Genomic DNA, 23,153 nt, shown 5'->3' with positions numbered 1-23,153 from the left:
CATGAGGAGCTTTGTTTGGAAGCTTGGGAGAATTTCTGATGGCCATGATGTAAAGCGGGAAGTTCCGAGACAAGGGGAGCTTGATTTCTCAGCCTCGTGGTGGGGTCGACAGTACTTCATTCGACAAAATTGTGAATCGATGTACCAAGTAAAACAATTTGGATATATATTCATGATATACGCAGAGAGAGGAGCTATAGTTCCTGGATTTGGCAACGAATCTCAACCTCGTTATTGACATTTTATTCATTCCTTTCCACCATCCACCATCACACCTAAGCTACGATTGCTAGCTAATGCCTAATATAAATCTGCTGATGATGACCATACAGGCTCAAATGCTTCGATGAAAACCTATGAATAGCAAACTGCCGAGTCTTCCCTCATATCCCATTAAATCTACCATGTGCCACTCTTCAATGACCCTTTGCCACGGCAGCCGCCAGATAGTCGAGCAAGAATCCTTTGTCTGCAGGTGAGATTGGAGCTTGGCTCGGGCGACGAGGGGCTGCTTCAGCGGAAGCCAGACTTCCTACTCTCGACCTCAATGCAGGATCAGCAGGGAGCGAAACGCCGTTGTTTGGTGAATAGTTGGGCTGTTGAACACCCGTTGGAGGCTTTCCGAATAACGAAAGCAAGTTTTGTCTGTGATCAGCTTGTTGGTATTTACGAGGATCCATTGGAGGCTCTGGCATGGGTGGTTGTGGCATGGAAGTTTGAGCTGGTCTCGAAGGTTCCTGACCATTGAACTGGCCTGGCTGAGGACGCTTGAGAATCTGTGGCTGAAATGCTTTCTCTGGACTCCTCTTCGGCGGCTCTTGCATCCCTGACCTCGAAGATGGCTTTTTACCATTGGTCTGATTCCTGTGTTGACTTCTGTGGGATGTGCCGCTATGCAAAGAAGCTTCTTTTTCCATCATCTCAGGAGGTCGAGAAAGAATGGCCATGGCACGATATGGGAGGTTAGCTTCCGGGTTCAATTCTGGAATTGGTGCATCTCTTGCTGAAGGATCGGGCGTTCTCTTATCGTTGAGAAGCGCGGAGGTTGTGGCAGCATTGGTGGAAAGCGGTTCGACGGCAGAGAGTTCTACTGCAGAAGGAGTTGCACTTGGAGGTAGAGCCGTAGCAGAAAGAGGTTTGGACGGGCTGGCGCTTGTCGCAGTTGGACTCTTAAAGAGGTCAAGCAGGGTTGATTTTTGAGTTTCGCTGATAGGCTGTCTAGTTGTGAACATACCAGGATTTGGAGCTCGAGTGTTATTTGAAGCACTCTCAGGTATGTATTGAGGGACAGATGGGGCTTGTGGTAATTGTGAGAGGTCGGCAGGCAATTCCTGAGGTTGATGGCGTGGCACTGGGGGCTGCTCTGGTGCATACCTCCGTAGAGGAAGATCATTGGAGGCATTCGCGTCCGCGACATCTTGATCCCGTCGCTTGAAAGCATCAAGCAATGCCAGAGTATGCTTAGTGAGTTTCGGAGGCGAGCCTTTAGGTATTGGTGGTACCATAGGTGCATGTAGCCCCGAAAACTGAGGATTTTGATTGTTCATAGCTACATTGGCTGGATGCTGTTGTGCAAGTGGTTGCTGTACAGGCTGCGGCGCCACTGGGGAGTGTACAGGACCTCCAGTAAACAAAGCTCTTTGAACAGTGGGAGGTAAAGGCTGCGGGTGGATGAGGTGCTGGGATTGATAATGATGCGGATTCTCATGTGGACGTGGAGGTTGTTGTTGATTTGGCATTCCTCTCGGCTGGTTATTTTGTCGATAGTGGTTTTCGATATGTGGTTGCTGGTAGGAGAACGTGTTCTGCTGTTGCATAGGAGGAAAAGCAGGTGGAGGTGGCATTGAAGAGAAAGGTGGAGGTCGTGGTGCATAGTGATGCGGTGTTCGGGGCATAGGGGCTTGTCCGACCGTATGCTCAAGAGGAGTGTGCGGCAGCGCATTTTGTGCTCGTGGCACATCTACTGTAGGCTTGCTCTGAAGTAGCGCAAGCAAAGCAGAGCCTTTCGTGCTTTGAACTCGTTGAAAATCCATTTCATCATCCACTTCCGAATCTTGGGAAGGTTGTTGAATGTGGAGAAGACGATTCAAAGCCGCCGTTGCATCCACCATGGTCTCATTGTCCGGTTCTCCAGAAGCATCTGGGTAGTGCAGTTGAGTGCCTGACTCAGGACCGACATCTTCTTCCGTCAGGAAGTCGTCATGACTCAGGCCTGCTGATTGATATTGGCTGTTTGAGATTGTGCGGGTTCCTCTCTTCTTCTGCTCGACAACCCATTTTCGGAGAGGCACTAGGAACGGGGCCACCATATAGAATTTATTTGCATTAGAAGCAGCAGCATTCTGTTCATGTTGGCCCTTCTTCCTGAATGCTGGGAGTTCGGAAAGCTTCCACCATTCGATCTTACTAATTTCCTTTCTTGTCCGAGGCTCAAAATATGTCTCCATAGGAACATCTTTGAATACGTAAAGCCTCAGTTGTTGCTCCCGCATGTTAACCTCAATGAACTTCACTTGCCGATCTTCAGGGACCAGACCAGCTTCTTCCAGATGGAGGCCAGTCTCTTCGTAGACTTCTCTGACAGCACAGTCTAGATCATCTTCGTCCATATTGATTTTACCTCTGGGAAAGCTCCAGTTCGCACCCTTTTTCCAGCCCTTCACAAGAACCACCGAGTCCATTGCCGAGTTCAGCATAATTGCTCCCCTCACAGGCACTCTTGCTTTGTAGTCCAGAAAGTGTTCGAAAGCTTGCATATGACTTCCTTGAGAGAAGGAGGAGAGCATAGGACAATGCGCAAATATCTTTTCGCAGAAATTCCTGAGTGACATGGAGGGGAGAGAAGGATCTTGAGGCCGGATAAAATCCTCGTAGAACCATTGTGCTTCTTCGATTTGGAAGCATATTCGCTCGATGGAAGATAGATCTTCATGGGGAATGTTCATAATGAACCTAACCTCCAGATCCTCAAGCCCTAAAGTATATTGTCAGCTCTGCTAGACAAGGCTGACATGCGAACGAGGTGGGGTAGAGCGCAGTCCGGTCTTGGTAGACTGGCCCCGCCTTTCAAATCTGCTTACATTCTTCTAGGTGCATGTTTGTCTCTGTCATGTTGTCTCAGCATATCGAGGATGAGGGTGTTCGGCGCTGGGGCGCGCAGTCAGAGCAGCACTACAGGATGAGCCTGCAAATGTGTGGAGTTGTTGCTTTCGAAGGGCCAGACTGTGGCAAGTCTGGAGATCTGCTGTGGAGGTTACGAGTCGAGGCGAAAGATTCCTGAAGAAAGTGAGGTCGAGATATCGTGGTTGGTCAGTCGAGTCCAGTGCTGTACAGTGTGGTGTTCAATGTTTGATGAGGTGGCCGGGCGTGGCTGTGCAGGTGTGGCTTGCTTGCCTCGGGTAAGTTGACCTTTCTTTGCCTACTTTGGATTCTCTGGAGTTCTGGAACCAATGAAAGTTCTTAAAAAGTCCGCATCGAAAATTTGATTGAGTGCCACAGAAGTGGCAAGCTAAATTGGGCTGGAGCCGGAGTCATATGAGGTTTAGCGTTAAAGCTTAAGTGGTGGAGTGAGTTGAAGTAAAGTGACGCAGCTCGGCGCAGTTCGAAACTTGGATACTGGCACAACAGACAATCATCTACCGTAGCTCAATAGCCACAATCAAGCTTGAAACCAAGAGTGAATGCCCAGACTTCTGTGAATACAAAAGGAGACACCCCTCTTTCTCTCTCCATTTATTTTCTTCAACTTTTACCATTCGAAAGCCAAGAATAGCAGATAGGCGCCGCGACTGTTTCACTTGGAGGCATCGCCTACCACTCAAAGCTGAATTGAAAAGCGCATACCAAGCAAACGCATTTGCCGCCATCACCTGGAATTTAATTTTCTGGGCTATTCTTACTATTAAAGGTCCTGTTCCCACGTCTTTCGAGGTCAATCAGGTCAATCAACAACATCATACATCATGACGAGCGTCATAGCAAAGTACATCAGCAAGAGGGTTCTGGGAGAATCTCTCCAGAATAATTTTGGTAAAGAGGTATGTTATTACTATTGATCGTGTGCCGCAGACAACTAACAAAACATCTAGGACCCATACTTCGAAACTGTACCCGCAACAAGACTAGATGGTCGACCTTCGAGCAAGGGAAAGAAGAGGCGGAAGGCTTTACCTCCAGGAATATCAGAACACGATGCAAAGATTCTCACGAAAGTCAAAAGACGAGCCTACCGCCTGGACATGAGTCTCTTCAATTGCTGCGGAATTAGATTTGGATGGAGTAGTGTTATTGGTATCATCCCTGCGTAAGTTATGCTCTCCCTATTGTCTGCTGCTCAATGCTGACAAGGCACTCTTCTAGTATTGGCGACGTCATCGATGCATTCATGGCTATGATGGTCTTACGAACTTGCCAACAAGTCGAAGGAGGTCTCCCTGCTGCTGTTAAGTCGAAGATGATGTTCAATATCGTCCTGGACTTTGGCATTGGTCTCGTTCCTTTCCTCGGTGATATCGCAGACGCTCTCTTCCGTGCCAACACTCGAAATGCAGTCGAACTTGAAAAGTACCTTCGTCAAAAGGGTGCTAAAGCTCTGAAAGCCCAAGGACAGAACGCACTTCCTCTTGATCCGACCGACCCTGACGAATTCGACCAAATGATGCGAGCGGAACACGGTCCACCGCCGCAATATACAACGGGACCGTCAAGACAAGGGACACAGGCAGGCCATGGACGTTCGGAGCAGGCACCACCACAGCCAGCTAGACCGCAGCCAGCAGCGAACAAAGGAAGTGGTTGGTTAGGCAGGTCCAAGCAGTCAGATGAAGAGCGCGGTCAAGGACCTTTGACCTCGTCTCCCAATGATGACCCTCGGAGGAACAAGTCGACTCTTCAGAAGAACAGATATTGATAGTTCTGGCTCAAGAGTGAGAGGTTGACGAAAGTGTCGCTTTGCTCGTTGCCAAAGTCGCCTTTCGATGAAATTGCTTGTATTCTTGTCTTGTATTGGTGTCTCGGCTTTTTGCGACGGTCTCATTAAGGAGATACCCATACGATAGATCAATGCTACCGTAGTGTTAAACGAAGATAATAAGAACCACAATTATCGGCAAGTTCAGCGGTGTAGACCAGTCTGTGACATGGAGAGCTCGTACTTACCTTACGAGAGATGTAGGTCTGAGTTGTCAGACCATTTCACCTACATGCAATTCCTAAACCATAAGAGTGAGTCTGAAATTCTGTTTGATCCTGCCAGTACCAGGAGCACGGGCCGAGACGCGCTTCCTTCTCGAAAGCCCGCAATTTGTGGCTGGGAGCCGAGAAGGAACGACCGAGTAGACTCAGTAGAGGACCTGGAGATCTCAGGAAATTCACACGGATAATCTCCTGCGTGATGGGGCCGGAGTGACTGTAAACCAACCGGTGACTTAGATAGCTTACAGAACTTGAATCATCATGACTACAAATATCCACCAAAACAAAACCTTGCTCTAATTGTCCTTAGCCGCTCACACCATGCACAAGGATTAAGATCTGATAAAGCTGGTAATTGGAAATTTGATTAGATTGTCCGGCATGATTGGGTTGATGCCCCTGCCGTTCCACTTCCTGCCACCCCAAAAACATGAAAGGAAGGCGCGTCGCGTAGGACGTGCTATGCGCTAAATCACGTGTGCATACTCGCATCGCGCTCATAAGACGCGCCTTCCTCCCTCGAGTTTTTGTCTTCTTGTCAACAGCAACTTCAACTCTGCAGTATTCTCCCCAATCGCCTTTCACCAACCTCACACCTTGTATCTTCCTTCAAGCAATCAGTCATCATGAATACTCAGGTCACTCCCTCAAAGACCGTAAGTTCCTCTTTGCCACTTCCGTTGAAAAACCTTCGCGTCGACTCCAATGCTAATAGGTATCTATCATAGGCTGCGTCTGCCATTGAGGGTCTCAAGATGGGCGACTCGCCTGCTAAGAAGCTCGACTTCCATGCCGCTGGCAAGGAGAACCTGCCTGTTTCCGTCAACGCGCCAATCGTTGACGACATCGAAATCAAGAAGCCCATCGTTGAGGAGGTCAAGTTCGAGAAGTCCGTCGTAGTTGCGCCTACCATCAAGCCCGACGAGTCAGACGAGCCTCTCCTTCAAGAGAATCCCCAACGATTCGTTCTCTTCCCAATCAAGTACCATGAGGTAAGTCGCGTATTCCACACGCGTAACGTGTTAAGTGGTTCGACATTGTCTGACTTTCTCTCAATAGATCTGGCAGATGTACAAGAAGGCCGAGGCGTCTTTCTGGACCGCCGAAGAGATTGATCTATCGAAGGATCTCCACGACTGGAACAACAAGCTCAATGACGACGAGCGTTACTTCATCTCCCACGTCCTCGCATTCTTCGCTGCATCCGATGGAATTGTCAACGAGAACTTGGTCGAGCGCTTCAGTGGTGAGGTCCAGATCCCTGAGGCTCGTTGCTTCTACGGATTCCAAATCATGATGGAGAATATCCACTCCGAGACATACTCCCTTCTCATCGACACATACATCAAGGAGCAAGCCCAGCGCACATATCTCTTCAATGCTATTGAGACCAGTAAGTTCTTTTTACATACCCCTCATTTGTTCCTGCTCTAACCCATCTTAGTTCCATGTATCAAGAAGAAGGCCGACTGGGCTGTCAAGTGGATTCAAGACAAGAACTCTACATTTGCTCAACGTCTCGTCGCATTCGCCGCCGTCGAGGGTATCTTCTTCAGTGGTTCCTTCGCGTCCATCTTCTGGTTGAAGAAGCGTGGTCTTATGGCTGGTCTTACCTTCTCCAATGAACTCATCTCTCGTGACGAGGGTCTCCACACCGACTTTGCTTGCCTTCTCTTCTCTCACTTGAAGCACCGCCCAAGCAAGCAAGCTGTCCAAGACGTCATTACCGAAGCTGTCGAGATTGAGCAAGAGTTCTTGACTGAGGCTCTTCCTTGTGCACTCCTTGGCATGAACTCGAATCTGATGAAGCAATACATCGAGTTCGTCGCTGATCGTCTGCTTCTTGCCCTCGGCAATGAGAAGGTCTACAAGTCTGCCAACCCATTTGACTTTATGGAGAACATCTCGCTCGCTGGCAAGACTAACTTCTTTGAGAAGCGCGTTGGTGACTACCAAAAAGCTGGTGTCATGGCCGGCACACAAAAGAAGCATGAAGACACCACTGCTCAGACCGAGGCAAAAGCAGAGAATGGTGGAGACTTCAACTTTGACGAAGACTTTTAGAGGTCCTCTTGCATTTTCTTTCTCTGTAATATCTGGGTTAATTGGCGTTGGCATCTTTGTACAGAGCATTGCATCTCTCTTCTCTTCTTCGTTGTTGCATAGATGGCGAGGTCGCCGGGTGCAAACGAGTTAACTTGGATTGTTTGGACATAAACTTATACTGATGGCGTTCATGGAGCATGGGTATGGAGGTCATGGTTGACACAACGAGGGACGATTAGGGGATGGTAGGATAACGAATGGGCAGAAATGAAAAAAGAATACCATAGATCTCGCTCTCTTGATTTGCAGAATGTCGTGAATAAATTTGCCCAGTTCACTCATTAGCATTGATGCTCATGCTATGCTATCTTAAAGGCGCCGCGCTATGCATATTCCCAAATATAGTCGAGGATCTCATCGTTTGACTCAGGGTTTGGGATACCCTTTCTTACTGCTTCCCAACCATTGTTCTTCAAAGCCAGTCAAATATTCCGAAGCTTCAAGACCCATTGAAAGTAGCATTCAATATCACGCACCCACAACTCCTCATTTCTTCCCCTTCTTCTTCCCTTTCTTCCCACCCTGACCTCCTCCTTGTCCAGCACCTCCACCACCAACCTTCCCACCACCCACAACACTAGGCACACTCTCCACAGCCGGCGTCCCAGGACCGCTCCCCTCCGCCACCTCCTCGCTCTTCATCACTGGCTCTTCCTTCATCTCTGGCAACCCCGCCATGGGCCTCGCGAGTCGTCCCAGGATCTGTATTAAGCGGCTTACTTCGGCGGCTTTGTTGGTGCTGTATTTAAGTGTTACGCCTGAGGCCGGGTCGTAGGTTTTGAGGGTTAGGATCGCGGGTGGTGGGTTGGAGGGAGTATTGGGTGTGGGTGTGGTTTGGTCGGGTTGTGGTTTTGTTTTCGAGGAGGATTTGGAGGTCGGTGGTGAGATGGTGTATTTTGTTGATATCCTGGTCTGGGGAGATGTTAGTTAGGGGTTTGAGGGAGGGGAGCTGGGGAGACGTACGGTGGATGGGCGAGCTTTGAGGAGGAGGGTGGATTGTGTAAGCCATTGCTGGGCTGTGTCTAGGTACGGCATTGTGAGGATTGCGCAGTCATGTATTCTGCGAGGACCTGAGTGGGAGCTGTGATGAGAACAGAAGAGGTTGCGCTGCAGTTCGTACCTAGGTAGGATTGTCGTGTGAGAGAGCTTAAGAGAGGGAACGAGTTGGTGGGGGAAAATAAGGCTGAAGCTTGTGGGGCAGGGAAGCGAGGCGCGCTAGTAACAGCAGTAGCCTTCCCTTACATCTCTGTCAAACCCTTTCCACGTACTTCTCCTGATAATCTTCTTAGTCTCGCCGTATATTCTCTGCTCAGAACGTTCTCTAAATTGTTCCAGACGACGCGGAGGTCGTAAAGAGAGGCTTCTCGTTGCAGCGATTCGATTGGATGAGATCTTGCAGATCGTGCTTGAGAGGACTGAGAAATTAATTTCTATCTAAACGTGTGCTTTTGTGTCTCTATGCTGCTCTGGCAAGGAGAAAAAATATTACGGTTTAAATGTCGAAAAGCACCTGAATCATGATATGAATATGGTTCACAGCATGAAACGAAGAGATATCTTGCTAAACAAAACTAGACGATGAAAAGTAACTGTTGATTTAACTATTCGTAGACTCGTCTCTCATACGCCATACTATCGACTACAGAACACTTCTACACCGTACTGAGATAGTGACCCCGAAACTTCGCTACCGGAGAGAAGATGAAAGAAAAGAGTCAGCCACTCCCCTTGCAGATCTTGCGCCGAAAATGCGTATCGAGGTACCCAAGCACAGTCGTGCGGGCAGGCTCACTAGCTATGCCGGATTGCTAGCTTCCTCTCTCGGAAGAACAAAAAAGTCGAGACGTCCCGCTTGCTGTTTCCATAAGACAAACCCTATACCGTACACTAGGTATTTCACCCATTTTGAGTGACCATCGACCGAAAGGCCGCATGCTTCTACTCCCGTATTTGCTCCCCCAGTCGCCCAGTCGCTCGCTATGCAAGTTTCCACTAGCGTCCAACTCCATGACCAGATACATTCTAAGACAATCATGCCCGCTCTGCTCATATGATGCCACCAGGGGGGTCATATGTCGCTTGTATGCCTCGTCCAACGTTTCGATCGAGTCCCGCGCTCCCTGGCACATTGTCTGATTGTGGATCCGTGCTCGGGCTGATCTTCCGAAGCATGAACATTGGTTTCTTGCCTTCTTTGTCCAATTGCTTGAATAATATCAACGGCTTCTCATCCATGCCTAGACATCGTTCCTTATCCCCATATACGATATACAGCGCATACTGCTCCCAAGGTGCATTGATGTTATACTTCCTAAGCGCTGCAGGTAAGACCTTGTAACATGGATCTTCCATGCTAACCCGGAAAGACTTGAATATCTCGACGGAGCCGCCAGAAGATGGAGTATCGAGTGCAGGTGTTTGGGCTCGCCGCGATGGCGCTGGTTTCGTGCTATCTCTCGAGTATGTTGATGGTTGGTAGCTGTCGGTCTCGTTCGGAAAGGTGCTTCGGCCTGGGGTTGGTTGATCGGAACGGTAGGAACGAGACGCGAGGGTTGATCCGCTGAGTGTAGGGGGTGAGGTTGGTGAAGGTTGATTTGGAGAGGGATGACCAGGAGATATTGAGGGTTGCGAGCCACCGTTCATTGCCGCAAGGTGTGATGATGATAGAACTGCTCGTTCTGCTGCATTTGCAGGATCTAGCGCTTGTTCCATCAAGGATCGTTCCTGGCCTGGTTGCATATATGTAGGAGAAGCATTCTTCGGCTGGTCAAAGAAAAGTTTCTTTGTCGAAAATTTCCTTGACAACCCGCCAGATTGGCTTGATGATGGTGTGGGAGCGGGAGGTGATATAGTGTTCGAGGCATCGTAATTATTATAGGAAGCTTGGTTATTATAATCACCAGCGCCAGGCGGAGGCAGTGGTTGTCCTTCTTTGGCCATTCGAAAGACTGGTAGTAAGTCTTCTCGCAAACGAGTATATTCAGCCGTAATCCTGCGCAGTTCCATCTCTGCAATGCTCATTCGCTCGTCTCGTAACCGTAGTTGTTCCACTAATTGCTTAATGTCTTTCAGCGTCGCTGTAGCATATTGGGCCTCCGCGTCCGCAGCTATCACAAGGTTAGTTTTCCTCCAGCAGATATTAATGTCTTACTCACATAATGGAACGTAGTGGTCGCTCTCTATTGGTATGTCTTGCTTGATCTTGATGTCATAAACGCTCTTCAGGATCGTAAGTCGATGTCCAACGCTGTTAACACCCATTTGCTTGAGATCATCGTGTTGTAACGCTACGAGTGCTTCGCCGACAATCTCGTTCTCTACGTTTGATAAGTATATGTCTTGATTTGGTCCTCGAGGCCAGGGCGCCTACCTAAGAATTGATCGCCATATTGCTGCAGACCCAGACTGCCCACAAAGTCAGCGCACTCGTCTGCCGTCCACTCTGTGATTATTGTCTCTGGTAGCCTATCTCCGCTGTTATGACTCGTCATGAACGTCGGCGTGTGGTCGTTGGAAGAGAAATCCTCTGAAGACGGGGAAGCGTCGCTGTCTGTGGCCAGGACTGGGCTAGAGTCGTGCAAGCTTCTCTCGTACTCATCATCAGCGTCCGATTCTGGATAGGCGGTGCCCGACTCGAATGCTTCGAATGCCATGTTGAGGCCGTGAAGTTTGACGATGGCGGCTGTCGTTGTCCCTCTCTGCTTCAGAGACGAGAGGTTCACACCCTCGACCATTCGGTACGCAAATGGCCTAGCGCGACGACAGGTGTAGACGCTTTGACTGCAAGCCGCAACTGGGCCCGATATTAATAGCAGGGAGATATTGGCTAGGAGACGCTGGCTGCGTGATTGCAAGAACTGGTATTTTCTGACTGTCAATCAATTAATTATATTGCGCTCCAGAATATTTCACGGTCCTTTCTGCCTCCGCGTCGAGGCGCGCCCTTGGATCGAGTTTGTGCTGCTCGACTGAACTTGGCTTTCTGCGACGAAGCAGGGGCACGACCAAGGTGAGACAGTACATGAGCACTTGTAGACACAGAAAGTAGAAGATTATGTAGGGGTTCGCTAATAAGGCACCACAGCTACGAAGTTATTAAAAACAACTGCCCCCAAACTTCTCATTCGTCTGATGTATAGCTCTCTAAGAGGCAATTCAACATACAAATAGCAGACAATGGTATTCCGATCCTTATCCCATATCCCCGATTGCCCCAATCCCAGTTGCGCCAGATGAAAGCCCTCCCTGATGTCATTGATCATTTTTCGTATTCATCATGTACAAGTCAGAAGAAAATCCGGCGTAGAAGAATTCCCCTCGAGCGCCGAACACTTTTACAGTTAAAGAAGCTCCTATCGTGAAGCCTGCGTTCGCATCTTGCGAGCAAGCCAGTCTCCGAGCATACCGTCCAGACGCTACAGGCCGGTCAGTGAAAAGTATCGGATTGGGAAGAAAATATAGACTTACATTAGTGATGTCCGCTAACTTGGCGTTTTCTTCCCTGAAAAGATTCCCCGTAATTGGATGATCCGGGCCAGCAGGGACCACCCCTGACTTATCATAAACCACAACCAACAGATCTTTGATATCCGCGTCATCATCAAAGAAGGTTCTGAGATGAGCATCACTCCATGTGGGAGTGGACGTGGAAGTCGTAGAGCTTCCACCTTTCTTTTCTCGGGCATCCTCTGCGTCAATGAGCTCTGGCGAAGGTGATGATACAGGTGACGGCGGCTCTTCTTGGCTCGAAGTGTCAACCATGAGGGGCGGAGGATATGATTGAACAGGGGACACCTGTACTGGTGACTCGGACAATCTATCTTCTGCCGGATTGTTCCGTTCATTTGCTGGCGTCGCGATGTAGCTGTCTGGAAAGCTACCAGGAATTGGACGTTGAGCTTGTTTGCTTGGCCCGCGAACAGGCTCTTCAACAGGTGAGTTGTCGTCTGAAGAATCGAAGTCATCCAGCTCAACCCGTGATTTGGCCTTTGTAGCCTTCACTGGTTTCGACTCCGAGTTACTTCGGAGCATCTTTGTTATCGCTCCCACAGATTTCGGCTTCTCAGGAGCTGTCATGATTGGAGCTGGCGCACGCGTGGCTTCAGAGATAGCCCTTTCTTGCGGTCCTCTTGGATTCTCTGGAGTAGCATTTCGAGTCTGCTGAGTAGCTTCGTCTACTGTGTCAGGCTGTACTAAACGCATTGAAGGTGCCTGGACAGACTCGGCCGGTGTTGCACGTGTAGGCGCAGGTGCTTGCTGAGGCTCCAAGGCTTTAGGCTCTCTTCCTTGGCCAGTCTTCCGGGTGGGTGATGCATCCATTCGAGGTTGCTTCTGAAGCTTGCTCGGTTGCCTTTGTACTTCAGAACCCTGGGTAGGAGCTTGCTCTTCAACAGCAACCACATCGCCAGAATCTCGGGTGGGATCAGGAGACGATCTCTCATTCTCGGTGGACTGTTTACTGCCCATCAACTCATCAATCTCGTCATCGATTGAGGACTTGTTCTTCTTTTCTTTTCGTTTGAACAAACCACTGAGCATACCCGGCTTCTTCTCCTTATCCTTCTTGTCTTTTGCTTTCTTGTCTTTGTTCTTCTCTGGGGAGTCCTTCTCCAGCTTGTCAAGACTTGGACGTTGTTTGAGCTCCTTAGAATCATTCGATGTTCTTGTGGAAGTACTTGAGTCGTCTCGGAGCAGATTGGGCGTGAGCGTAATCTTTCGAGTCTCCACTGTATCATCCTTGAAGAACGAATCCGTATTCCTGACAGTACCATTTCGGGATTTGCTTTCCGGTTTCCCTTCAAACATTTCATCACTTGTTCTTGTCGCGTCTGAGCTGGTTTTGAGGACGACGTCCTTGCTCTCAGGCTCAACCGATTCTGACTTGACCTCCCGTATCTCAGCGCGCGGCTTCAGAGGCTCAACTGTAGCCACTTCTTCCTCCTCGATAGTCTGCTCCTGTTGCTCTCCATTTTGTTCTTGTTGAACATTTTGGCCATAGTAGTCTCCTTCGCCCTCCTCCTCATCAGTGGAGTAATCGTTGTCAGAAGCTTCAACATAAGTCGGAGCAGTAAAGGTTACCGTTTTGGCATTTCGCCTCCGAATTGCTTTCTTCAACGGGTTCTTCGATTTCTCAGCTTGGTCTCCAAGCATCGTCGAAGTGAGCTGTGCGACTTAGTATAATATACCATAAAAGGGTGAGCACTCCAAAACATACGTCGATATTCCTGTGTTTGTTAAGACGTGCCAAGCGCTCCGTGGGGGTCTCAATATGCTCTGCAGGTAAATAGCCTAGAATATGAATGAGAAAACATTCGGAGATGCGGGATTGCAAACACAAACCGATACTGCTGTCTTTGACTACCCTCACAAGCCACCAATAGCTGTTACTATCATCAAGCAGCACCATGGTGTCACCCTTGGTAGCGTTTGCTTGACCTTCAACAGTCGCCACGAAAGTGTGTAATGCGTATACGAATTCAAAATCAATGTCCTCTGTTTCTTGTAAGCAATCTCCACCCCAGCCTGAGTCAACGCGCGTAGGAGGATAAGCATGAAAGGAAATATCGAAATCGTCATCTTCATCATCCGAAGTTGGTTCGTAGGGTATAGTTGGAATTCCTCTGTTGTCCGATTCTGATATGTCTTCTGGTTCGGCCATTTTGACTTCGACTTCAATTTCTCTACCTTTTAACTCGGACGTGCCAGCATGAAAGAGATCTTCATATTCGTCCAGCGTGCCTTCATTCGCATTTAATAGCTCCTCGGTGAGCAGATCTATGTCGAAGTCTAGATCGTATACCTCAACGCGGCGGTGGATCTTCGAAGCCGGGGTAGGAACATCATCCATCTGATCTTCGTCGTAATTTGATTCGCTGCGGGATACATCCAATAACTCACCCTGAAGATGACGATACTTGTCCGAATGATCGCCTTGACCATCGTCCTTGTCGATGGGATCAGATGGCAGTCCTAAGGGGTAATACTCCGGCGTCTCCACGAACGGAGAAGAGCTCTCACAACACGCTTGTGATGGTGACGGAGACTTGGTCGGAGTAGAAAGCGTAAGGGAATCGGCGCGTTGAGGCCATAGATGTGGAAGGGGATACCCACCATCGTCGATTGACGGGGAGCTTGATATTTTGTCCATCATATCATCATCCTCCATTCCGTCGTCTCCCTCCGCATCTGCGTCTTCGGCCGTCGATCCTGTGAGGCCACCTCCATTTTGAGCGATAGCTAAATTGTCTTGCTGCTGCTGAATATTTGCGCCGAGTTTTGACGTTACTCCTGCAGCCAAATCGTCCCCATATTGTTGTAATTGCTGCACCTCGCCACTAGTCCACTCTTTTGATCTATCGACAAATTAGTATACACTTGCAAAAGAGGTCTAGTAGTCGAGTAGCCCATCCGAGGAGTTGAAATGCATCTTCTGTGATGAATTGCTTCCGAGGATGATGCCGAAAGGCTCGGCTCGTAGAACGAGTTCCAAACAAAAACAAAATTTAACGCACACTCTTGGTGATCGGTGGTTTTCTTCTTGGGCTTCCACCTTCAATTCCCTTAAAGTCTCTGCCTGGTGAGGAGCTGGAGGGCCGCTACCAAGGGGCGCTGGGTGAGAAGGTTGTCTTGAGTGATCCTTGGCCGAAGGCGCCTCCTGATCTTGAAGATCAATTGAATCTGCAGATGACAATAGTTCAGCAATTGGCTCCTCTCATTCCGCGGGCATCAAACGACTAACCTGCCCGTATGATTTCTGGTCGTGGCATTGTGCCTTGCCTGCATGAGGTTCTCGGGGTTGAATGTAATTGTTGTCCAGGGTCTTCCGTGAGTTGAGCGATTGGAATTCACGTCTCCGCCCTGCTTCCAGGCAGACTATACCATCCAATAGATCATGCAGGAAATCTTCTTTAAATGGTCTTCTTCGAACGACGCGATAAGGAGGAGTGCTGGCACCGGGTCTGTGTGAGAGGAGAGAGAGAACGGCGAAGGTTGAAAACTCTCCAGCATTCGGCAGACGAAGAAGAGTCGCAGTGAGAGAGGAAGGGAAATGACCGACTAGGGCCTGCGAAGTCGTAGCAAAGGATCGTAAAGGAAGGTGGGCGTCGAATTGTTCGATGATGTTTTTCCTGGCCTTCTGGGACTCTTCCCCTTCCCCAAGTTGACCTGAAACTTAACGCTAAGCGATTTTGAGCGCAAGCTCCAACCCTAAAAACCTGCTGCAATTTCACCTTTCGCGCCGCGCCTTTTCCACACTCTCACTTGTATGTATCGGATATTTTGAGATCAACTACGCTTTTCTGCTGGACGCATGCAATGAAGAGAATGACTTCGATTGCCACGTGGTTGGGTTGCAGTTCTGAAATTCAGGGCGCACATCTGACAAGAATCGCATTTCTGTGCATGAGGGTTTTTTATTTGGTGTGCTCTTCAGAAGTAATGCGACGAATGGCATCCTGGTCTAGAATTTCAGCTCCCGGTCGGGATTGAATGAAGTCTAAGAATAGGAACCGTGACGGCAAGTTGCTTAATCAAATTCTCGAGTCTCCTTTGTCGCAGAGAGAATATTGTATGTCCTGGCGTATGGTGGAGAGTTTTGAACAGGAATTTCACAATATTCATCGATCATTTCTTCAGATGCTGGGTTTGAGAGGGTTCTGTAAAGGGTCACACGACTCAGGCAGCGGTTCATGGCGGTTCTCTGAGATATTATTTCTTTTGATGATTTGTTTCATTTTCACGCCTTCCCGTTTTCAGTTTCACACGAGAACAACAATTTTTCCTCCTGCTGTATTCTCATCCATGGTTCGATGAGCTTCGACTATCTGATCGATAGTGAACGTCTTAATAGGAATTTTGAGTGTTCCATCCACGACTCTCTGTGCAATTTGGTCAAGTGGCATTGCCTTGAATCTCTGTGCACCAAATCCTCCATATGAAGTAAGGCATACTGAGGTGGGAATTATGTGAGGGTTAAAATTCTCAAGTATCCACTAGTCATCAGTCAGTAATGGTTTACTTCAAAATCTCCTGGCTTGAACTGGACATTGACTGTGAATAAGCGATATAAGAATAGGAGTTCTCACTTTTCCACCAACAATACCGGTTATGCACACGATACCTTGAGCTTTTGCACATTTCAAAGTGTCTTCCAATACCGTCTGTCCATTGTCAGTGACAATTTTAAATATGCTTAAGGGGCTGCGATAGAAGGACATATACTACAATAGTACGGATGGACACATACCACGCCAACGAGTTCGAGAATTTTTGAGAAGCCTTCCGGATGTCGCTTCCTGACCTCTTCAGCAATAGAGCCATTATCGATGAAAACTTCCGATGCTCCATTTGCCTTGAGCATAGCTTCACTCTTTGGGTTCCTAGTGGTAGCAGCAACAGAAGCACACATATCTTTTGCTAGAGCCGCTGCAGCGAGTCCAACGGACGTTGTCCCGCCACGTATGAGGAGAGTGTCTTCTTTCTTCAATTGCAAAGACTCGAAAAGTGAACCCCATACGGTCTGCATCATCTCAGGCAGAGCGCCAAGAAGCTCCCATGAAATCTTGGCCTTTACCACTTGCACTTGATCCGTGGGCACGCAAGTGTACTCAGCGTAGCCTCCATCGAAGTTTCTGCCCATGCCGCCCTGAAATAACATGTCAGTACATACACAGCTTCGAAATGAGATGAATGATTCTCCGGGCCAGAATGGGACATGAATGAATCTGACTGGGCCCGATGGCTCCGCCTGCATTCCGAAAAGTCAAGGCCTTACCATACAAGTTCCAACAACATCACCCTTCTTGAATTCTCCTCCGGGTGCATCTTCCACTTCCCCAACAGCTTCAATCCCCAAGGCGCGTGGAAACTTGACATCTGGAGAGTGTCCCCTACCCAACACACAATTATTATCCAATCAGTATTACCATCATCTCAGGATTACTTACTGCCTGGTAAACATCTCCGATCGATTCAATCCGAATGCTCTGACACGAATAAGGACTTGGCCTGCTGATGGTACTGGCTTGGTCCATTGTTGCACTTTCAGAACCTCTGGGCCACCACTTTCATGTATGACCACCGCTTTCATTGTTGCCATTGCTCGCGATAGCATGTATCAGTTTCGACGTTATTAAATCTATGGAAGTTTGGTATGGAGAATGAACCAGAACTAGATATCATGCCACCATCTTCCTTTATATATTTGCGAGGCTTACGTCGAGCCTTGCTGACAGTGATTGGATGCGGCTCCCACATGTACGACATTCTTCGGACCTTTGCATCGTCCTTAAATCCGTCCATTATTGGGACCGACGCAAAAGGCGAGAGACGTCTTTTATGAATCATCGGCGAGAAAAGTGAAGAGGAAAGGTATCAAAAGTCTTTGCAGCAAGTGTGGCTAGGAACTACGCCAAAAGCAGGAATATCGGATTACGAAACAACCAATTCTGATCCGAGGACAACTTGACGCATGGACAAAGTGATCCGGGCTTGCTCTTGATTACTTTCTGGGTTTCTCAATTCTCTTTAAGTCATGTTTGTTCATTGAATGTGCACTTTGCGAATTTCCTTTAGTTCTGGTGCTTGCTGTATGGTGCCAACATCTGGCTGCCATTTGATCAGTCTAGTCATATTAACAGCTTTATCTCATCCTCCCTTTTTGGCTTTCGCACTGAACTCTCGGAAATTTTGAGTAGCTCTGGAATGGACCGATATCAACCGCAAGTTCCAATCTTCAAGCTTTTTCCAATTTTTTTAGTCTAGCTCTCCATCCTCTCTAGAATCTTCAACCGTTCTGTCCAAGTCTCGAAATCCGCAACACCACCAATCTTTGCATGCGGGTGGCGGAGGAAGTGTTTGTGGGCCATTGACCAAAAGTTCCACTTTTGGTTCCTTGCCAGTGCCCTAATCTGTGTATTCATGAATGCATACCAAAGCGAGCGCTTGGAAATTACTAACCAATATTCCCACGCCTTGGATCACATTTCCCAAACCCACCGCCCCAACCTTATGCCCACCCACTTGAGAGGAGGACGAAGAGTGCATGACTTTGGCTTGCAAGCTCGTGAGATAGACAAATGTTCTTGCCAGTCGTTTGCATGTGCTAGTACGGTAAAGGATGGAATGGCCGGTCAATATATGGCAACACGTTGAACCCTCAATGTTTCTCGGTTTTTTTTTGTCACCCAGCCAAGCATCGTCAAGCGCACTTAAGAAGAGAGTTTTCGGTCACCAATATCGAGAAATCATGATGAACGATCTTCATCGATGCTTGGCAAGATGGTGTTTGAGTTTCTGACCCGAGAAACGCGAGGACTGTTGGTTTGTTAGCAAATACGATATGCCTGAGACAACTAATAAAAGTTGACTGAAGACTCAATAACAGAATGCTCTTCTGCTATCGTGAGTTCGACAGTCTATAACCCAGGTTTCCAACGCCGAGGATAAGAGCGAAGTGTGAGCATCGTGAATCTGTACTGCTGACACTGACCCAGGCAAGACCACGAGAAAGTGAAATTCCAAAGCAGACATGGCGTGACCAGTGCGCAGCTAGATCATTGAAATGCCTTCCACGCCTAGGACATCTTGAAAGGTTGTGTTTGAGAAAGCCAGGCTTCCCTTGTCGATTTGAACCGTCTTCACATGACTTCATATGTTTCCAAAATATAGAATGGTACGATGACAATGAGAAGACGATATACTGGTATCTCGCCGAACATGGAAATACCCCGTAAGGCCGCAATAGATGACTTCCTCTTCTTGTCCTGTTGCTGGCGGGTGATTAAGCTTTGGGTCTCGGCAAAAGTGGGTAGGTGGGATTTGGTGGATCATGCCAATCGCAAGCACGATCAATCTACCAATATCAATTCAAGCATTTCAACCGCAGATTGATCTCGAATGAGGCAGATATCAAGGAACCAAATCGGATTGAATTGCCAGAAACCTGAAGCACTTTGATCCGGAATACCTTAGGTCGTGAGAGGAAGCTTATTATTTAGCGAGTCTCGAATGGGTCGCGGAGCAAGTCTGGTTTCACTCCCTCTCGCACGATCCCTCGAAACCTCCATCTCAAACGAACCTTGACGCCAGCCCATTACTATTCATCCTCAGATCCAGACTCGATCGCTTCAAATCCTCGCTGGATTCGACACGACACGACACGATACGACTCGACTCGACTCGAATTTGCAGCGTCGACGCAATTCCCGAAGTCCCTCACGTAAAATGTCGAGATAGATTGAAGGATCAACAGATTGAACAGCGCTGGGCGCCGGATAACACGATGGACCTGCACGCACGACAGATTATCAACATAGCCCGTCCGACCTCGACAACTTCATCGACGAGAGCTCATTGTACTCCTTTTACGCTTCCTTCGAATGGAGTCCTTACATTAGGGGTCTCCGATGTGTTGACGTTAACCTCAGATGTTCGTCTTACTTTCATGTACTCCTGCTGTTTTCTTGAATGGGGATTGAATCTGGGAGATGCCTCTGGCAACGAGACTCCAGGCCGCTGGGATTTTCTGTATTTTGTGGTGCTAATTCAATCGGCAGGCTGTTTTTAAACCGGAATGTACGGGCAGCAACGATGCGGTTCTGACTGGCACCGATTCCCCAAGCTATTTAGAAGATTTCAGAGATCCCTTCTATGCTTCAACCAGTACGTCGAGTTCTACCCTTGTTCTATATGCATTCTAGGAGCCGAGATCGTCAGGATTCTCCTCGGGAGCTTCCCATTCAAGAAGATGTTTCAACTCCTCGGATGAGCTCTTTGGCTCCTAGATCTCTATCAAAGTGTATACTGATTTGTCTATAGTTCCAGAATGTTACGCGCTGGCGGCTGCAACCGTCATATCGTATAGTATGTCGAATTCTGCCCGTGTTTGTATTCATCCTGGGAGCTAATTTGTCTGTAGTGCTCGTAATCATGCTTCTAATCACTCCTCGAACATTCCTCCATGAAGGAGCTGTGGTACTTGGTAGAAGAGGTTTTACAAATGGACCCTCCGGTAGTGATGCTGGCATTGGAATAGGTGGAAGACCTTGGCTCCAGAAAGTTGCGGCGTTGACTGTGGCGATATCACTTACAATTGCGACTGCGGACACGTTCAAAGTGGCTGAACAACAATACGAAACTGGATACATGGACGCACAAGCCCTACAAAACCAAGTTGAGGATGGCACGGAATTGAAGGTTATCCGCGTCATTTCGGACACTTTTCTCTGGTTGGCACAAGCCCAAACCCTCATCAGGTTATTTCCTCGCCAGAGGGAAAAGATCATCATTAAGTGGACGGCATTCGCTCTGATTTCCCTCGACGTCCTTTTCAGTCTTCTCAACAACTTTGTCTACGATGGAAACTCTCGACCTCGCAGTTTCGTTGACGCCGTTCCTGCTCTGGCGTATCTGTTCCAATTGGCCTTGAGTCTTCTGTATGCTGCTTGGGTCATATATTACTCGATCACAAAGAGGCGGTTTGCTTTCTATCATCCACAGATGAGAAACATCTGTCTGGTAGCGTTATTATCGCTTGTGGCAATCTTGGTGCCCGTGGTCTTTTTCGTCCTAGACATATCGAAACCAAACCTGGCTGGATGGGGAGATTACGTACGATGGGTTGGGGCTGCTGCTGCTAGTGTGGTTGTATGGGAATGGGTAGAAAGAATCGAGGCCTTGGAAAGAAACGACAAGAAAGATGGCGTTCTAGGTCGCGAAGTCTTCGATGGAGATGAAATGTTAGACGTCGACCCGTCCCCGGATGGCACATGGAAATATCGTCTCAAGCAGTACAAAGATGTTAGAAAAGGCAAGGGAGTAGACAGAGGAGGCGATAGTCTTACCACCGGCAGCCATGGAAGACATTGGCCAGCGATGAGTGGTCTAGCAAATCGTTACCGACCTCGTGCTACTCATGATGTTGAAAATGGCCGAGAAGACGAGGATCAGGCTTCGAAGCCTCATGCCAGCAGGAAACCAAGGCCAAAGCCGCCTCTATGGCCTACACGACCACCACCGGCTGCTACTCCAGTTAGTCGTACTGATACTGCTAGCGCGGAAAGCACCGTCTACGCCATTAGGTATCATCCTATCAGCGATGCTACACCACCACCGCGCAATTCAATACCACCTCAGCCTTCAAGATCGAACAGCTTGGAGATTTTAACAGCCAGAAGTGAGCACGAAGACACCAATGAACAACCCGAGAAATCTCTCTCTGTCCAAGAGACGGAAGAAGCACCTGTCCCTGTTGCAGATCACTCGAATCCGTGGCAAACATTGGTGAGAGTCAATCCTTTCCGCAGAAAAGCTCAAGACCCTCCGCCGGAAGTATCAGCACATACTGTCAAGCCTCAAGAACCCGTTAACCCCCATGGACCGGTAAATAAATGGGATGTTCGCGCACGATTCGAGGACTTTGCCGCTACTCAGGCTGAGAAGCTGCGTGAGAAGAAGCGCCCAACGGTCAATATTGGTTCATTACCAGTCACAGTCATACCAGCCCCTCCTCGGCGACGTGACCTTCTGGCCACTTTAGATGAGCTGGAACATACTGGCAATGGTGAAAGACCTTTCACAAGCAGCTCTAATACCTGGGTCGCTACACCTAGTACAATGGCAGATAGAATGGCAGATAGACCATCCGACCCTGAGGCCGTTGATCAGTCACGTTCACCTCAACCGCAAAGAATGAGCGATCCCTACACACCAAATGACCTGAATGGCCATTCAATCCACCAAAGAGGTGCCATTTCCTTTGCAACCCCTGGATCGCAAGACCGCAATGGAGCTGTGAGCCCTGTATCTCCTATATCAATAATGGACAGAGCCACGCCAACCGTTATCAGCTCTCGAGGAACTCCTAGTCAGCCTCATTCACCTGTGTCTCCAAGACGGGACGGTCTGCCATTTATGAGCATACCCGCTCCTCCCAGGCGTCCCAGGTCGAATGAGGAATGAATAGTTGAGATCTGATATTGGATTGATCTGCTTCATAGCGTGGCGTTGGTCTGGGTTTTCGGTACGGTCACATGAAAGGGAATCAAAAAAGGGTATTGATGCGGGATCTTGATATCATTGTATATGTTGGAGTCTGGGCCACATAGAGCGCTTGTTTTAACAATAGTGGGTGAACATATGGGGAAGACCCATTAGTCTTCGGGATCAACAGTTGTATTTATGGATCATTCAACGACGATACGAGAGTATTACTAAATATCTTCGAGTTAACGACTAATGTATGCTTGAGGTTCTCAAGAACACATTTACGATTGACCTGATCTTCAGAAATCGTCAGGTTCGGCAGAGATGATTGTGTACTAGACTCAGAGTGTCTACAGATGATAGATTGATGGAAGAAGAGATGGAACATTTAACTCATTCAAGATGTTCGACCTGTGCCCAGAAGATTGGCATTTTCAGATGATAGAAATGCTCAGTAGTAAACCAATCCAATGTTGCAAGCTAGAGAGTCCCTCGAAGGACCAAGAAAATCTTCTTTTCCCTTCCTGCTTATCCTTTCGTCCTGGTTGACAACCCGGTCGAAGTGAAGTAACTGTATGCGCTATCCTTGCGACATGAGGCCACGCTTTGACACATCCGCAGAGCCGTCTCAGAAAGCCACCCAGAGGTGAGTACAAGCTTAAATGAAGCAGTCTGACTTCATCGAGCCAATAGCGATGCAGGGGACTCGGTTGACGCTGAGCGAAGCTAGGTGTTGATTCGGGGCAGGGGATATTCCCACTTTTGACTTTGAGGCACAACCCACCGAAATGGTTGGGAACTTCTCAGACGGCTTGAATTGGATTGAAGATAGGAAAGGGAGAAATGACTCACAAGAGCTAAAAATGAAATCC

The 23,153-nt window shown here is 48.4% G+C and overlaps 8 protein-coding genes across 8 annotated transcripts; 3 read left to right on the top strand and 5 right to left on the bottom strand.

The window, feature by feature from the left end:
• Positions 1-164: 164 nt before the first annotated feature.
• On the bottom strand, positions 165-3,427 carry LY89DRAFT_608597 (uncharacterized protein). Its single transcript, XM_018210501.1, has 2 exons — positions 3,081-3,427; positions 165-2,974 (listed from the first exon to the last, which is right to left on the bottom strand). The coding sequence occupies exons 1-2, from the start codon at positions 3,109-3,111 to the stop codon at positions 417-419; spliced, it is 2,589 nt and encodes an 862-aa protein (XP_018076307.1). The 5' UTR covers positions 3,112-3,427; the 3' UTR covers positions 165-416.
• A 180-nt stretch (positions 3,428-3,607) lies between these two features.
• Positions 3,608-5,260, top strand: LY89DRAFT_714968 (PH domain-containing protein). The gene is made up of 3 exons (XM_018218168.1): positions 3,608-4,037; positions 4,089-4,303; positions 4,348-5,260. The coding sequence occupies exons 1-3, from the start codon at positions 3,963-3,965 to the stop codon at positions 4,907-4,909; spliced, it is 852 nt and encodes a 283-aa protein (XP_018076306.1). The 5' UTR covers positions 3,608-3,962; the 3' UTR covers positions 4,910-5,260.
• Positions 5,261-5,735: 475 nt separating this feature from the next.
• LY89DRAFT_608592 (uncharacterized protein) lies at positions 5,736-7,526 on the top strand. Its single transcript, XM_018210500.1, has 4 exons — positions 5,736-5,849; positions 5,922-6,185; positions 6,253-6,586; positions 6,638-7,526. Exons 1-4 carry the CDS (start codon positions 5,820-5,822, stop codon positions 7,255-7,257), a joined length of 1,248 nt encoding a protein of 415 aa, XP_018076305.1. The 5' UTR covers positions 5,736-5,819; the 3' UTR covers positions 7,258-7,526.
• A 424-nt stretch (positions 7,527-7,950) lies between these two features.
• On the bottom strand, positions 7,951-8,334 carry LY89DRAFT_547168 (uncharacterized protein; the record flags this gene model as incomplete). The annotated part of the gene is made up of 2 exons (XM_018208260.1): positions 7,951-8,211; positions 8,263-8,334. Coding segments are annotated over 2 exons (333 nt in total), but the record flags the coding sequence as incomplete, so codon positions are not given.
• A 1,011-nt stretch (positions 8,335-9,345) lies between these two features.
• Positions 9,346-10,952, bottom strand: LY89DRAFT_694387 (BcSTE50, mitogen-activated protein kinase; the record flags this gene model as incomplete). Its single annotated transcript, XM_018216701.1, has 3 exons — positions 9,346-10,406; positions 10,455-10,616; positions 10,670-10,952. 3 exons carry the CDS (start codon positions 10,950-10,952, stop codon positions 9,346-9,348), a joined length of 1,506 nt encoding a protein of 501 aa, XP_018076303.1.
• A 592-nt stretch (positions 10,953-11,544) lies between these two features.
• Positions 11,545-15,495, bottom strand: LY89DRAFT_390052 (uncharacterized protein). Its single transcript, XM_018207180.1, has 6 exons — positions 15,038-15,495; positions 14,811-14,976; positions 13,639-14,651; positions 13,514-13,587; positions 11,767-13,461; positions 11,545-11,714 (listed from the first exon to the last, which is right to left on the bottom strand). Exons 1-6 carry the CDS (start codon positions 15,063-15,065, stop codon positions 11,652-11,654), a joined length of 3,039 nt encoding a protein of 1,012 aa, XP_018076302.1. The 5' UTR covers positions 15,066-15,495; the 3' UTR covers positions 11,545-11,651.
• A 560-nt stretch (positions 15,496-16,055) lies between these two features.
• Positions 16,056-17,386, bottom strand: LY89DRAFT_665095 (GroES-like protein; the record flags this gene model as incomplete). The annotated part of the gene is made up of 5 exons (XM_018212820.1): positions 16,056-16,289; positions 16,383-16,457; positions 16,544-16,942; positions 17,072-17,186; positions 17,244-17,386. The coding sequence occupies 5 exons, from the start codon at positions 17,384-17,386 to the stop codon at positions 16,056-16,058; spliced, it is 966 nt and encodes a 321-aa protein (XP_018076301.1).
• Positions 17,387-19,264: 1,878 nt separating this feature from the next.
• Positions 19,265-22,366, top strand: LY89DRAFT_389953 (PalH-domain-containing protein). Its single transcript, XM_018207178.1, has 4 exons — positions 19,265-19,726; positions 19,854-19,959; positions 20,116-20,160; positions 20,216-22,366. Exons 1-4 carry the CDS (start codon positions 19,580-19,582, stop codon positions 22,255-22,257), a joined length of 2,340 nt encoding a protein of 779 aa, XP_018076300.1. The 5' UTR covers positions 19,265-19,579; the 3' UTR covers positions 22,258-22,366.
• The last annotated feature ends 787 nt before the right edge of the window (positions 22,367-23,153 follow it).

Source organism: Mollisia scopiformis (assembly GCF_001500285.1).
Source record: "Mollisia scopiformis unplaced genomic scaffold LY89scaffold_4, whole genome shotgun sequence".
Lineage (NCBI taxonomy): Eukaryota > Fungi > Ascomycota > Leotiomycetes > Helotiales > Mollisiaceae > Mollisia > Mollisia scopiformis.
Note: the sequence above shows the minus strand (reverse complement) of the source record. Positions and strands in the feature narration are given on the sequence as shown.